Source organism: Lissotriton vulgaris, chromosome 2_1 (assembly GCF_964263255.1).
Source record: "Lissotriton vulgaris chromosome 2_1, aLisVul1.2, whole genome shotgun sequence".
In the NCBI taxonomy this organism is placed as follows: Eukaryota; Metazoa; Chordata; class Amphibia; order Caudata; family Salamandridae; genus Lissotriton; species Lissotriton vulgaris.
This window is the reverse complement of record NC_141687.1, coordinates 737,989,205-738,004,325: the sequence shown is the minus strand read 5'-3', so window position 1 is coordinate 738,004,325 and position 15,121 is coordinate 737,989,205. Positions and strand designations below refer to the sequence as shown.

General features: G+C 44.1%; 1 protein-coding gene across 1 annotated transcript in view; it reads right to left on the bottom strand.

Annotated features, from left to right (window-relative positions):
• The window catches only part of INSC (INSC spindle orientation adaptor protein), a 1,175,511-nt gene that overhangs the window by 210,822 nt on the left and 949,568 nt on the right, over positions 1–15,121 (bottom strand). Inside the window, exon 7 of the mRNA XM_086958676.1 lies at positions 9,905–10,076. Coding sequence (XP_086814802.1) covers positions 9,905–10,076 — 172 coding nt within the window. The remainder of the gene's footprint in view (positions 1–9,904; positions 10,077–15,121) is intronic.

The following is a 15,121-nucleotide window of genomic DNA, read 5'->3' as shown; positions in this document are numbered from 1 at the left end:
AGCTGTCTTGATCGCAGCATAATAGTCCATTTGGGCTGCTCGTAAGGATTTCTTTGCGGCAGGCAGGTAAGCTTGTCTCCATGCTCGCTCTAATTTCTTACAGACCAGCTTCTGTTCACGTAGGGCATGCGTGAACCATGGTTGGGAGGGTCTAGACCGCATTCGCCGGACACCCCCCACATTAGTGGAAGTAGCGACACCATTCGCTATCCAAAAATTGAATGCGTCAACAGTCGCTTCTAGCTCCATCATTGGAGCCGGACGGGTGTCGGAAAGGGACTCAGATAAGGATATCAGATTAATCCGGGGGTGGTGTACCATAGAAGGAGTTTTCCTCAAACCCTCATCTAGCTGCCAGGCAAACTTGATCATGTGATGGTCGGACCACACCATAGGCATGGGGGGGACAGACTAATATCAAAATTAGTACAGATCAAGTCAAGAACATGACCTCCCACATGTGTGGGGGCGTCAACCCATTGAGAGAGGTGAGCCATACTGAAAGTCTCACTGAGATGAGTAGCTTCAGTGGTGTTCACAGAATCCACGTGTATATTAAAATCGCCCAGCAGTAGGAAATGAGAGAAGCGTAAGGCTCGTGGCACGATAACCTCCTCCAAAGATCCAATAAAATTTCCGACGTAACCTGGCGGTCGGTACAGTAGTGTGCCGCCTAAGGTAAAATGCGGACTAATGTCCAAACAGAAATGGAGAAGTTCCGCCTCTTTGATTTTGTCCAGATGCTCGCAGGTGAGAGTCCAGTGGTCCCGATAGATCACGGCAACCCCCCCTCCTCTTCCCACATCTGCAGCGCGATCTACTCTGCAAATTCTGAAACCACGAGGGATAGCTAACTCGACTACCGGCGAGCAGGAGTCAGTCATCCAGGTCTCAGTAACAAAGAGTAGGTCGAAATCGTTGTCAGCTAATAGGTCAAAGACCTCAGCCGTGTGGCATACCAAAGATCTGGCATTGATCAGGCCCGCCTGTATGATCTTAATCCCATTGCAGGGTTGAGTTGGCGGGGGGACAGGACTAGAAAAATGATGATTACAGAAGAGGCATGATCGGAGCCGATTATCAAAAAGCGCCCAGGAATGCGCCGCCTCACAAGGTGGGACCTTAAGGGCCCTAAGGTCGGCAGCGGTATACCGAAGTGGTGTGGGAGGGACAGAGGTGGTAGGGAAACGGCCAGGGGTCGGGGCCCTATGCCCGGCCAGAGCACGGACGGGCACAGACGGGCCCTCCTTTGGCGCTCCTCATGCGCCCCAGTGGGGCGCATGAGGCCCCCATCTTAGGGATCATAAAGCCCCAGGGACCACCACCTCCCTCGGTGTTATGATGTCAGGTCGTAATTGCTCAGTGGCCAACAGGGATCAATTTCTATCTATGCATAAAACAGCAATTATAAAAAAAGATACATTGGTGTTTTAATGTGTTTCTTGCATAGAGCCTGGTAGACAATACTCTTTTAAGTGCTTCCTGGAGTACTATTGTGCCCATCATGGTTGTCAGGGACCAGGATGTGACCCAATAATGAAGCATACCACTACTAGAGTGTGTAAGGTTTACAAATAAAAACAAGTAGGATTGTTGATCTTTTGGACATTCACATCATTAGAACTCACCATCTTGGCCAGGCTTTGTCAAAGTGGTAGGATACCTTTGTGACTGACAGTTAAATATGCTGCACAGTAAATCCAGGAATTTGACAGCACACCAGTCCTGTCATCTTTATGACAGGGTCAGGAGCAACTCAACTATTCAGACTATGCAGAGCTGGGTGCAGCTAACTTACTCCAAGCAGAAGAGATGGTTGGGCCCTGTGCGATTCCCCTGACATCATCGAGGGATCTTTACAAGGTAGTTACAAGAAGGCCTGTTTTGACTTTGTCTGCCCCCCAGCTAGTAGGTCTAGAATGGCCTCTGTTGATAGCTGAGTGACGGACAAGCACGTAGCGCCAGCAGAGCAGCTAAGTGGGGTTATTTCATCCCTAAGGGTGTTGCATGGCAAACTGTCAACTTCAGGGCACTATCGGTTTCCCAGCAGGATGTGGGTGCCACAGTTAGGCCGATGTGGTGGACCCACTTGGGGCCACACAGTTGGATTATGTTGAAAGCCTTGAGGAAGGCGTGGTGCGGTATAAGGAGCCCAGAAGCAGGGTGGGGGATGGTTGCTCCACTGATGCTATGTCCAGTGTGTTTCAGGCACAAGCGTAGCACACATCTGGGACTTTGAATGCACAGAGGACCCCGGGCAAGGTGGCAAGCAGCAGCATTGGCACCGTCCCTGGAGCCAGGTAAAGCCCTGGCCATTTCTGTGGAGCCTACAATGGGATGTATGATGTTAGCACGCACACTTTTACCACGCATACCATTACCACACATTTTTTACAACGCAATACCTTTACAACGCATAGTGCTTTGGGTGCTGGATAGTGAATAGTTTAATTTACTATTCCAACACCAGTCCCCGTGGACACTAGGGAAGGTTATTGGATAGTAAATTAACCTATTCACTAGCCATTCCCTAAGTCAGATCGCCTCAAAGCGCTATGCGTTGTAATGGTATGCGTTGTAACAGATGCGTGGTAATGGTAGTGCGTGCTAAAAGATGCGTGCTAAAGGTTGTATACCCTACAATGATATTCACAGGAGTAGATGTCGGTGGGATGCAGGGTGGGGCAGGGGTATGGCTGCAAAATGGTAAATATGTCACTGATATGGGCTTGGGCGCTGATGAAAAAGCAGGACTGTTCACAAGAAATACAAAGTGGGATGGAAGGAAGGGAGCAGGAGGGAGCCAGGCGGGGAGGTTGGGGGGGCAGAAGAAGGCAGAGAAGGAAGAACCCCTGGATAGCAAAGAACCTAAAATAAAGAGATTCCCTTATATGGGAGTTACTAAACCTCTGAGAGCACATTCAATGTTTGTCACGAAGAATTGGATATGGAATGCATAAGGAGGTGCACTCCAAGGAAGGTTCAAAGGAGGAGGAATACAAGATAGCCAAACGCCCAAAAAAAACCTGAAGATTGAAAATTGGACCACTACATTCTTAATCTATGCCAGCCTCTACTGTGAGAAGTATACAGAGTGCTGCGTTGCTATGTTTAAATACATGGACGCTATCTGAAAAGCACACATTATGAAGGCAGTTATGCTTGAGCCCAGTATGATGAGTAATTTAGAGTGAGATTAGCGTGGCATTATGAGGCGAAGTGGGGGGAGTTAGACGTGGATTTGTGGCAGCACATCATAAGGGTTGCTAAGCTGGGAAATCTATCTTTATGGCAAGTGGTTTGCCTATTGTGTACCTTACCTTTCAAGGGTGCCCCACCCTGGGAGGGTGGGTGCCACTGGAAAAACCCAGTCGGGAACTGAGGGTACCTACTGGGACTTCAATAAGGGGATGTGCACTCTGGAATACTGTACCTTTTGCCACAAGTACTCCAAGTGAGGGAGCAGGCACCCTCTTGTTAACTGTTTCGGAGAGGGGTGTTCAGCAGGGGCAGGTATCTGGCCAATGGCAGAAGGGGTCCAACCAGGAGCAGCATTTTGCAGGCAGCTGGGGGTGAGGGAGGACGAGGGATCTGGTCCAAGAGGCTCATACTTCAGTTAAATTAGATAGGTTGAGGTAGTGGCTCCGTTTCTAGGGGCAATGGGAGGAAGCAGAGATTTTGGGAGAGTGGTTTTTGTTTGGGTTACGAGGGTCCACGGGTGCGCCAGTGGGCAGATAAGTTGAGGTCGGCAAAGGAGCGGCAGTGGGTGGTCCAAGAAAAATTGGAGAAAGAAATTTTGAAAGGTAGGATGGTGGGCTCCTTCTATGATTGGCCAATGGAGGAATTGATTGTGTCTCCAATAGAGATGGTGCCCAAAAAGAAGCAGGAGCAGTTTCACCTGATTAAGCATCTGTCATGGCCGGAAGGGGTGTCAGTGAACGGGGTTATTGCTGAAAAATTGGCATATATCATAATCTTCTGTAAATGCTGCAATGTCACTGGTGGTGACAGGGGGCCCAGGAGCACTAATGGCAAAATGCAATGTGAAGTCAGCTTTTCGGTTGCTTTGGTGCATCCAGAGGTTTTCAGCGACTAGGGAGACAATTTGAAGGATGATGGTATGTGGATAAGGCACTCTCAATGGGTTGCTCCATATAGTCCGTACTTTTTGACTATTTCAGCTCTTTCATGCAGTTGTTGTTTACTTGGCAGATGGGACATCAGTTGGTAAGCTATGTCTGGGATCATTTCTTTTTTGTTGGGACACCCGGATCTTTGGACTGCAAGCTAGTGCTGGCAAAGGTCCAGGAGTTCTTGGGTGGCTTGGGGTGCCTTTAGCACCAAAGAAAAATATGGGTCTACTAACTGTACCATTCTTTCTCAGAATTGAAATTGACTCATGGCACATGGAGGCGTGGTTGCCATGGGAGAAAAAGAGAAGATGCTAAGCCTGTTGGAATGCACGCTTGCAAGAGAGAAGGGAAAGTGCAAGAGGTACAAGTACTTTGAGGCCACCTGAAATTTGCTTGTATCGTGGTGAGGGCAGGTAGGACTTTATGCTGATGAGTAGGGTTTGCTTGGTCAGGTATTTCATTACCTCATCATCATGTAAGACTCATCAAGGTTAAAAGATGATTTATGGATGTTGTGTTTCGTCTTCCACTCTTTAAATTGGATTCCACTAGCGAGACAGGATGAACAGAATTGGGATGTCCAGATATTCTCTAATGCGGTTTTGGGAGTGGGTTTTGGCCCTTTTCAGCAGGGAAGATGGTGTGCAGAGACATGGCCAGAGCAGTGGGCCAAGAGAGGCAGGAGCATTGCCTTTTTGGAGTTTTCCCTCGTAGTGGTAGCAGTGAACTTGACGGGCCCAGAGTTGGCACACAGGAAGGTCCTTTTCAGAGTGAATAACATATCTGTAGTTGAGGTGATAAACAGGCAGTCAGCCAGGGACAAGCAGGTGCCTAAAATGCTGCAGGTTTTGTTTTGGGTTGTTTGTGCCAAGACAGTTCTTTCAGAGCACAGAATGTGCCGGGTGTGGACAATGACATTGCACATGCCTTGTCTCGTTCATAGTGGGGGAGATTCCATGGGCTAGCCAAGTATGCCGCAAGAGACCCAGCACCCATGCCAGAACTGTTACGGTAGGTAGGCAACACAGGATGGTTCAACTGCAGGTAGGTCCCTCGCGGAGTTAACAAGGTGAGCTTATGGTCAGGCATGGTTGGAATTCTTGGCTTCAGGGGTGTAGCACAGGTAGGAGGATTGGTTGGAGGCAGAGGATGTGATTTAGTTTATTCTGGAGCTAATAGAAAAAGGCCTGACATGAGTCGCACTAAAAGGCAAACTGGCAGGAGTAGCTTTCATGGGTAAACTGTTGTGGGGTTACGCTCCTTTGGTGGGAGAGTTGGGGCACAGGATGTTGAAAGGGGGGCTAGGAAGTTGGGGCTTAGGGGGCGGATGAGGAGACCAATAACTTCGCAGTTATTGAGTACTGGGGCAGCTGCTCTACATGTGCTAAGAGCAATCACAGTGATGCTTATTTTAGATGATTATGACATGGATGTTCTTTGGTGCTTTTTGGGTGTCAGAATTGTTGGGAGAAATGGGACAGGTAGGGTTGCTGTGGAAGGTTTTATCCAGACGGGGGATAGATGGGAGGTATGGCTCCATTAGTCCAAGACGGACCAAAGGGCATAGGGTAAGAAGGTAGTTCTGCATGCAATAGGATATCCAAGGCAATTCCCAGGGTCATGGGGGGTTTGTTGGGCAGCATACTGTGGAGAAAGCACAGGTGTGGTTTTCAGGTACAGATCGGGGAAGATGGTCACTGCATTCCAATTGCTAGCAGTGTTGCGAAATGCCCTTGTCAGACTGGGGCTGCCTTCTACTGATTTTGGAAATCATTAGTTCCGCATTGGTGCACTGACAGAAAAGGGGAATCGGGCTGGACGAGTGAGGATATCATGCGCTTGGGGTGTTGGTTCTCAGATTGCTATCAGCGCTATATTCCAACTATCGGCGCCGGGAAACCCTGTTTAGGGTAGCTGTGCGCAATATAAATTTAATTTAATAATAATAATAATAATAATAATAATAATAATAATAATAATAATAATGTGCTGCTATTAGGGGAGGAAAGGAGGACTGGTGCACAACTTCTTTTGTAGCCTTACTGCGGTTTTGCTTCTTTCCAGGTTCTGTGGCAGGTCCAGCAGCATAGGATGCAGGGATTTGAGTGGTGTGTCACTCTTTCATCAAGTGGGCAGAGGTGCAAGCACATCAGAGAACCTTTGGTGCAAACATGGGTTTGAATAAATGTTTGTTTCCAATTACTTTGAAGAGTAAAGGGGGGTTGCATTGGAGAGAGCTGTTACAGTGCGTAAACGGCATGCTCGATGGTGGCAGCTGTGTGGATGTCTTGATCATACACTTAGGTGCAAACAACCTGGTGTAGTAGACGGGTGTGGTTTTAATGAGGGCCATGAAAAAGGATTTGATGGAAAGTAAGGAGTATTGGTCTGGTTGCTCTGTCTTATGGACAGAGTTCACTACGAGGTCTTAGAGGAGAGACAAAACCTGCTGCCATTGACAGAGCATATATACTTAAATGTGTATGTACTTTGTGGGCTCTGGAGATCTGCCCAGGGAAGGGTCTGCTTCCGCTCTGGGGCTATTTTTCTGTTTAACTGCCTTTTTTTAACTGCCTTGATAAAAAACGACCAGCAGAGGTCAGTAAAACACTAGAATTTATTTCTGCTGAGAGATTTTCTTTTTAAATTTTTCTGGTAACTGCCTCCTTATAACTTTCTTGATAGAAAACGTCCAGCAGAGGTCAGTAAAATACAAGAATCACTTTAGCATTCTGTCGATTCCAGTCCATAGAAATTGTCTTCCACGAGCAACCGTAGACAATAGTATTATTTTCAAATCTTGTATTTTCAGTGATATGACTACCTAAGGCCCTGATTGTATTTTAAAAACAGAGCTTTGGACTATACCATTTCCCGCTGAAAGGCAATATCTCTCTCCATGTGTTCCCATACCTGGCGTGTCATGAGGTTTGGTGCTTACTTTCCCTCCATTGTAAAGAACAGTAGATGTTTCAGCACCCAGCTGAATGTGCGGCATAGCTAAATATATATAAGGTCCCAAAGGCGAGACCGATTGCATTGCAAATGCTTGTTCTGGGTGGCAGGGGTCTCAAAGGATTAGCAGGACTTGTCAGAAGTTAGGTGGGCATTGCCAGCTGGGGACTGCGGAACCAGGGCCAAAGGATGGGTAGGCAGGTAGTTCAATGTTAATTTTAGGATTTTTGGCTGCTTAGGGGTTGATAGACGTAGTCATAGGCTATAGGGGAAATATAAAGCTTTAAATGCTGAAATCAACTTAAGTTAAAGGAGCTAGCTGTGGGGTGGGCTTCTGGGAGGGACCATAGAGGAGGGGGTGGAGGACATTGGATAAGAACATTTCATTTCTTGCGAGGATGGCAGCATGGCAGGGGCAACGTGTAGAGCAATCTGCAGTGGCCTTCTGACCAGAGCCCTGGAACTTATTATTTTTTTTCAAATTAATCACTGATAACAACTTATTAAATAGAGGCAAGGATTACAACAGAATTACAATACTGCGCTTCTTTTTAGTTTGTTCTACCTATTTATCTACATTCCGCAGACCAGAATCTTGCAACATGTTCCTATCAAACGTAGAAAAATAGATTTAACCCCAGAATGCTGCACGGTCGTGTTCAGTTTGCATACGATGGGTCTTTAAACACATCTTTTTTGGAAATGGGTGGTGAAAGATTTCTTCAATCCTAAAACGTGTACTTTGTGAGCTGTGGTAGACTTTTGCATATATTTATAGCAAACCTACTGAAGCTTTAAATTCGGGAATTTAAACACATAGGGGCAGATTTATGTTAACTGGCGCATCCCCAGGGATGCGCCAGTTAACATGCTCCACAGTGCGCCACAGCTCCGCCAGCCATGGTGCGCCGCATTTATAATGTGGCGCACCATGGTGCAAAAACGGCACAGATGCGTCACGCATCTGTGCCGGAAATGTGTCGCATTGCTGGAGTTGCGTCGCAAGCGCGACGCAGCTCCAGCAAGGCTCGGGGATGCCCCATTTTAACAATGCTGCGTCAAGACCTACGCCTGCTTCAAGCAGGCGCAGGCTTTTGACGCAGCATTGGCTTAAAAGTGACTGAGTAAAATCTCATAGATTTCACTCAGCCACTTTTGCGAGGCGCACCTGCCCCGGAACGCCCACCCTGCGCCGGAACGCCCACAAGCGGCGCAGGGCTTTACAACGTGACGCATCTGCCTAGATGCGTCACGTTGTAAATTGTTCGTAGGGATGCGCCACGTTTACGCCGCCTTGCGTGACGCAACAGCTGCATAAACGTGGCGCAAGGGCCTCATAAATCTGCCCCCAATAGTTTTCATTTCTTTTCAACACAAGTGCAGCATTATTCTAATAAGAGGCTATTATTATTTGTGTGTGTGTGTGTGTGTGTGTGTACATCATATTCAAATTTGCATTCCTAATTTAGACCTTGTTCAACTGTACAAAAAGTCCCCGCATATCTTCAGCTGACTTACTAAAATGTCAACCATGCCTATTTAAGTGAAAACAAAAAAGTGTTTAAAGTTTTAGGACCGACCACATGAAGCCAGGGTCTACTTATTTGCTGCTTCTACGCCATCAGACAAAGAGCAAATGCACACAGTCCAGATAAAATCAGGAGAAAACTGATGGACCTACAAGGTTGATTCACAACTGATGGGCAGGTGCCTAGAACCTGCTCTGGGCGATACACTGGGCCAGCCATGAGTATAAATGGAGGTAAAAATTGAATGATGTCCCCACTCACAAGTGGTCGTGGAATATATTCACATGACAGCACTTACTATAAACGATTTCTTAGCAGTGCAAACACATCCACTCTAAGCCCTTTCCTCTAAAGTATATGCAGGGAGTTGCATCATTGACGGCTTTTATAAAATCAATAGCATACGGACTTTCAGCCTGATTCATCAAGCCGAAATGGGCTCGCAAAGGGCCAGATTCTGAGAATCTGGCCCTTTGCGAGCTCTATTTTTGCATTTGGGATTCATCATCCCAAATGCAAAAATCGGTAATAGCGATTTCGCTATTTTGCGATGAATTACATTTAAGGAATCTCAATTTGAGATTCCTTAAATGCAATTCATCATCCATTTAAAAATTGCGAATTCGCAATTTCGGCCCGCTATTTACCGCGAGGTCAAACCTCGTGGTAAATAGCGAAAACTTAGAAAAATGCTTTTAAAAGCATTTTTCTAAGTTGCATGTTGCACACACACATGTCCTTTGGACATGTGTGTGCGCAACACCTGTTCGTATTTACTTTTAAGGGGTGCTACAGGGTGTCCTTTGGACACCCCTGGCACCCTTTAAATCGCAATCTTTTTTGCGATTAGCAAATTGCTAATCGCAAATAAGGAATACTCCCCATTCATTCCTATGGGCCTTTTGGCCCATAGGAATGAATGGGGAGTTATTCCTTATTTGCGATTAGCAATTTGCTAATCGCAAATAAGGAATATGTAGGAATCGCTTTTGTTTCTGCGATTCCTACATGAATGCCGTTTTGCGAGTCTGAAATAGCGATTCCTTATGATTCGCTATTTCAAACTCGCAAAAGGGCACTATGATGAATCAGCCTGTTTGTAATTCATATACCTTGTCCAACATTGGGAGCGAGCAAATATGAATGTCACTATACCATGGCTAAAGAAAGTGTCTTCAAACAGAGGACTTTGAGCTTTTCACAAAAGACAAACGAAGATACACGCACTATGGTCACCTTTATACACTCATTACGTGTAATCACGGCCTTAAGTGCTTCCGTACTTACTGACAAGGGCAGTGACGATTTCCTCCATATTTTCCAGGAAGCTGCTCAGATGCTGAGTGAAGGTGAGGTGTGGAGATGTGATTTGTGCAATCACAGCCGCTGCTTCTGCTCTGGCGGCTTCAGAATGAGTGTCATCAGTCAAAATGTCCGTCAAACACAAAATCCCATCAACCTAAGGAAGATGATTCAAAGCGTGGGTTGGCGATATTGAAAAGTAAATTCCGCGAAAGACTTTTAACAAAACATACTTCATTGGAATCCTTAACCACTATACCGGATTATATAAACAAACAGGTGGAGCTAATTTACTCTAGACGGCTAATTAGCAGCATAGCGCATTGTAAGTCTGATCATTTTGCATTTTAGACGGTCAATGCTGGAGCACACATCAATGTTTGTGTTATGGTTCCCCCACAAAATAGCACTTTGAGGCACTCTAATACAACTCTTTCAGTTTATTTACAAAGGCCCAAATATTTTGAAATTAGGGTTTTTGGGGAATTGGTGTGTCAATGGGTAAACAAAAACCAGAATGGCCTATGAAATATGTTAATACGGTCTAAATGGCACAGAAACATGTAACAAACAATTTACATAAACATATGTGCTTTTATGGAATTATTAAAATGTAGTTTACTCCCTCTAGACACATATGCCCCATCAGGTAGACGAGCCCCTTCTACACACAGACTACACCCTTTGGAAAACTCTTCACAAAGAGCTCATCTCTTCAGACACCCTTGTCCTATTCGGTGGCCAAGCCTCTACTATGCATACCCTTTGCCCTTGGCACAGTCCGTCACAGAGAGCTCTCTACCTCCATCCACAGACTCTCATACCCTGTTAGATGGTGAAAGATCTATTACACACAGCCCTTGCCCTGTGGACAACTCTTCAAGGAGAGTCCATGCCCGACAAGCACACCAATCCCCTTAGGGGCCCAATCATTTTGCACAATGCTACACTTATTAGCAGTAGAGACAATATTGAAAATGTGTTTGAGATGTAGCTTACTAAATATCTTTCATTGCTTGAAGCATATGGTAAACTGTCACACTTGTTGGGTGATGTACTCAGTGATGTCATCAATGATGCCGTAAACATGTAATGAATGATGTAATATGTGAGGTCATAAGCAGTGCATGGCAAGAGCGCATGGTATGGATAGCTGAGTAAACTATAACTGATGAATTGAAGTGTTTTTTTTGTTTTAAATGGTATTCTCAAACTGACATTTTCCCCTAACCAAAATCTCACTTCAACCTTTGTTTTTTTCAGCAAATGTATAAGGTTTTTTTTAAGGTAAAGTCAAATATTATTACCAGACCTATATATAACATCACTTTAACCTTTGGTTTTTCAGTGAATTTCTATTTTTTCCTAGTGTATGCAAACTAACACGGTGCCACTGTGACACACATTATTGGCTCCCGTTACACTGTCACCCAGTGAGGAGCCGACGTCACACACTAATCAGGAAAATGAGCTGAAAACCACTATAAACAGTGGAATTCCAGCTTGTTTTCAGAGGCTGTGAACTGCCAATGCCCATTAAGGGGTGGGAAATCACCCCAGGACATTGACACCAGCCTCAGCAAGCAAGCAATATTTCACTACTGAGGATTATCTCTCCCATTGGATAACCTTGGGTTACCTTATGACATGTAATCATTACTAGCCTTTGATTGGGAATAGATTTTAAGTTACAATTCTGAAACTGCCACTTTTTAAAAGTTGGCATTTTCTTGTACCAACCATTTGGTGCCTGCTGCCTGTATCCTCGTCCTTATGGCTGTGCATAGCCTGGCATTTGGCCTTTGGGTATTGCTCACTAACAGTGAGACAAAAGGGGAGTAAGTTTTGTTAGAACAGTCATGCTGCCAGGACTGAGCTGGTCCCTGCCTGACTTATATTTCAAAGGGCTGCATCCAGCACACATAACCAAAGGGACCCGACACCAGTCTTTGGTCACCATAGACTAATTGGAGCCTATGTTCTTTCCTTCTACTTGCAGCAGAAGTAAAGAACTTTCCAAAACCTGATGTGAGGATAGCCAGGATGTCACCCCCACTTCAACAGCTGGCACTAATTATAAATATTAGACCTCCTGAACCACCACTTTAGTACACTCTTGAACCTGTGCTCTACAGAAGGACTGTGCTGGTGCTTAAAGCCTATTTCACTCTTAAGAGAAATGCCCTGCTGCTACCAGAGGACTGTCCTGCTGCGTGTGGCCTGCCTCATTCTCCAGGGGACTGCCTGGTGCTTGAGGCCTGCCCTGCCCTCTGAAAAGCAAGACTGGAAAAACTCCCTTCATCCTAGGTTTACCTGAGTGATTTCACAGGTCAGTTAGATGACCGTATATTCTAAGCTAATGGGACACAACACACTCCAAGAGCCTCCATACAATAGCCCAGCTGACCTGCTGCAACAGGACCGGCCTCAATCTCCAATCTTTGACAATTGGACAGGGTCCATTACCAGTAAGCTCTCTTCACTTGAGCTTTAGCTGATTGTAAAATATGAACTTGGTCATCAAAAGCAGCAACGAGGCCCAAATCACTAAGTGCACATCTAGCATATCACAGCTATGGGATCTTCTCAACATTACAGGTAGATAAACAGTATGATAGAATTTGCCTGGAAAATTTTAATTCAACTGTATACCACAATTTCACCCATAATACTAACAGAACAAGAGCTATACCAGCCTCAAGGTAGTTCAAGCCCACTTCAGAGTGACAAAAGAAGGTTGAGGACCCCTGGGGACCATGAGAAGCCTCTAAAGGAAGGATTTCCCAGCAAGTTCGAGCTTGGTGCAGCCTGTATACAAACTCCCAAACTCCTGTCCCATATGTAGCAACTGGCATGCATTTTGCTCTATGTAGCATCATCTTCACCCTCGCAGGCTTATGGCCCAGCTTAGTTGTGAAGTGAAAAAGAGCTTCCATCACAATGCTAACTTTCTGCACCCTTAATGATATGAGGGGCTTCCATTTCAGTAAATGATTACAAAGGATCCCTAAATACGAAAGTTTTGTGCCTTTATCCTACGGGGTTTATTGTAGATGGAAGGTTTTTTTTTGTGTTGATTTTGGGTACATACCATTCCATATGTTTTTTGAGGTTTACTGTCAAATTTAGAGATTCCTTAAAGTCTGCAAAATCGTTCACCTTTGATGGTAAATATTTTGAGGTCTCAGTAATTGGCATTGAGATTTTATTTAATTAATTTTTAATAGTTCTTTGTAGTTGCTGTGTTTTCCTCATGTATGTAAAGTATGCTTTTAGGATTTCTTGAAATCGAATAAAGTTTTTATGACTGACTAAAAATATATATATATATATGTATATGTATATGTATATATATATATATATATATATTTGCATACATATATATGTTACTTTTAATATAAAGTATTTAGTTGTTCATTTCACTTAATGTACTTGTTGTTTAGTTTTATGTTTGACTGCTTAGTTTTAACCTCCATTTGCCTAATTTTGTGAAATATTTTCATATTTAATTAATAAATATATTTGTTTATATCTTAAAATTCCACTTCTCCTAGGTGGGCCCATCACAAACTTAGCAAAGGCAGAATGGCAAAAAAATGAATGTTGTGGTTGGTGATGTCCACGTTCCTGAATCAGCAACATTGTAGACTGCATGAATTATCTGTCAATCTACCAGGGCTAGACTAGTTATAAAATATAAAGGGGAAATCTGCATCAGGCCCAGGACTAGGAGTTTGGTTTTAAGTGTGGATGGATAGAGAGATCATCTGCTATCTGGTCTGGCAAACATCTCTGATAGAAAAGCACAATTTTGCTCTAGCAACATGTATTATTTGACCCGCTACCCCTCAGTTCGGTTGCCTGTCAAACTGGCTTAGAACACTCACTTTATATGTACAACATGTTAATATATTTCCCCTGGCTGCTTTCATTATTTGATTGCAACTGTCAATCAGTAACTCTTCTGTGCCTAGACCCTCCAATGTATGTTGATCTCTAAAACGATTAAAATCCCCAGCTGTTAATTAATTGTTATTGCTTAGCTTTACGTTGTTTCAATGTCACGTGTGAAGTTGTATAAGGTTGCCTACTCCTATACTTTTCAACCTTTTATTTAAACTTCACCAGCCCTCTAATCTACAAGGTGACATTTTAAAAATGTGCGTAATATAATTTGTAAAGGATGTAGATTTGTCTACAACTAAAATTATGTGATCAGCTAGCCTTCCATGAGTATAATGAGGTTGTTTGCAGGGGTGTGCTGTAAACTGATAAAGGCGGGGGCCGGTATCGGCCCCGTCGCTGGTATGGCGGGGCACCGGCACCCCATCCTCCTCGCCTATAGTCCATGGTGGGGCGCCCCCCATCGCGTCATTGGTGCGGTGAGCGGATATATGATGTTACAACGCGGACTTTTACTCCGCATACTGTTACAACGCGGTTTTTACAACGCGGGTCATGTAACAACGCATGTATTTACAACGCATTTTTTTACAACGCAGGTACCTTTACAACGCAGACCATTACAACGTAAGTATTGGTAAGTATATATTAATAAGAATAATATAATAGTAACTTAATTTTAAAAGTATAATTTAATGTAATTTTAAATAATTTAATTTCCGTAAATTAGTTTAAATTTAAAATAATGTTACTTTATTTTTTCCCTGTACCCCTGTACCCCAAAAACTCAAAACTGACCCTCAACCCCAAAAATAATGCAAAGTAATTTATTTTAATTTTTTTTGCTAATAAATAATTTAAATTAAAATTAAATTTAATTTATTTTAACCCTGTACCCCAAAAACTAAAAACTGACCCTGAACCCTAAAAATACCCCTTTACCCAAAAACTAAAAACTGACCCTGAACCCTAAAAATACCCCTTTACCCAAAAACTAAAAAGTGACCCTGAACCGTAAAAATACCCCTTTACCCTAAAACCCAAAACTGACCCTGAACCCTAAAAATACCCCTTTACCCTAAAACCCAAAACTGACCCTAAACCCTAAAAATACCCCTTTACCCTAAAACCCAAAACTGACCCTGAACCCTAAAAATACCCCTTTACCCTAAAACCCAAAACTGACCCTGAACCCTAAAAATACCCCTTTACCCTAAAACCCAAAACTGACCCTAAACCCTAAAAAACCCCTTTACCCTAAAACCCAAAACTGACCCTGAACCCTAAAAATACCCCTTT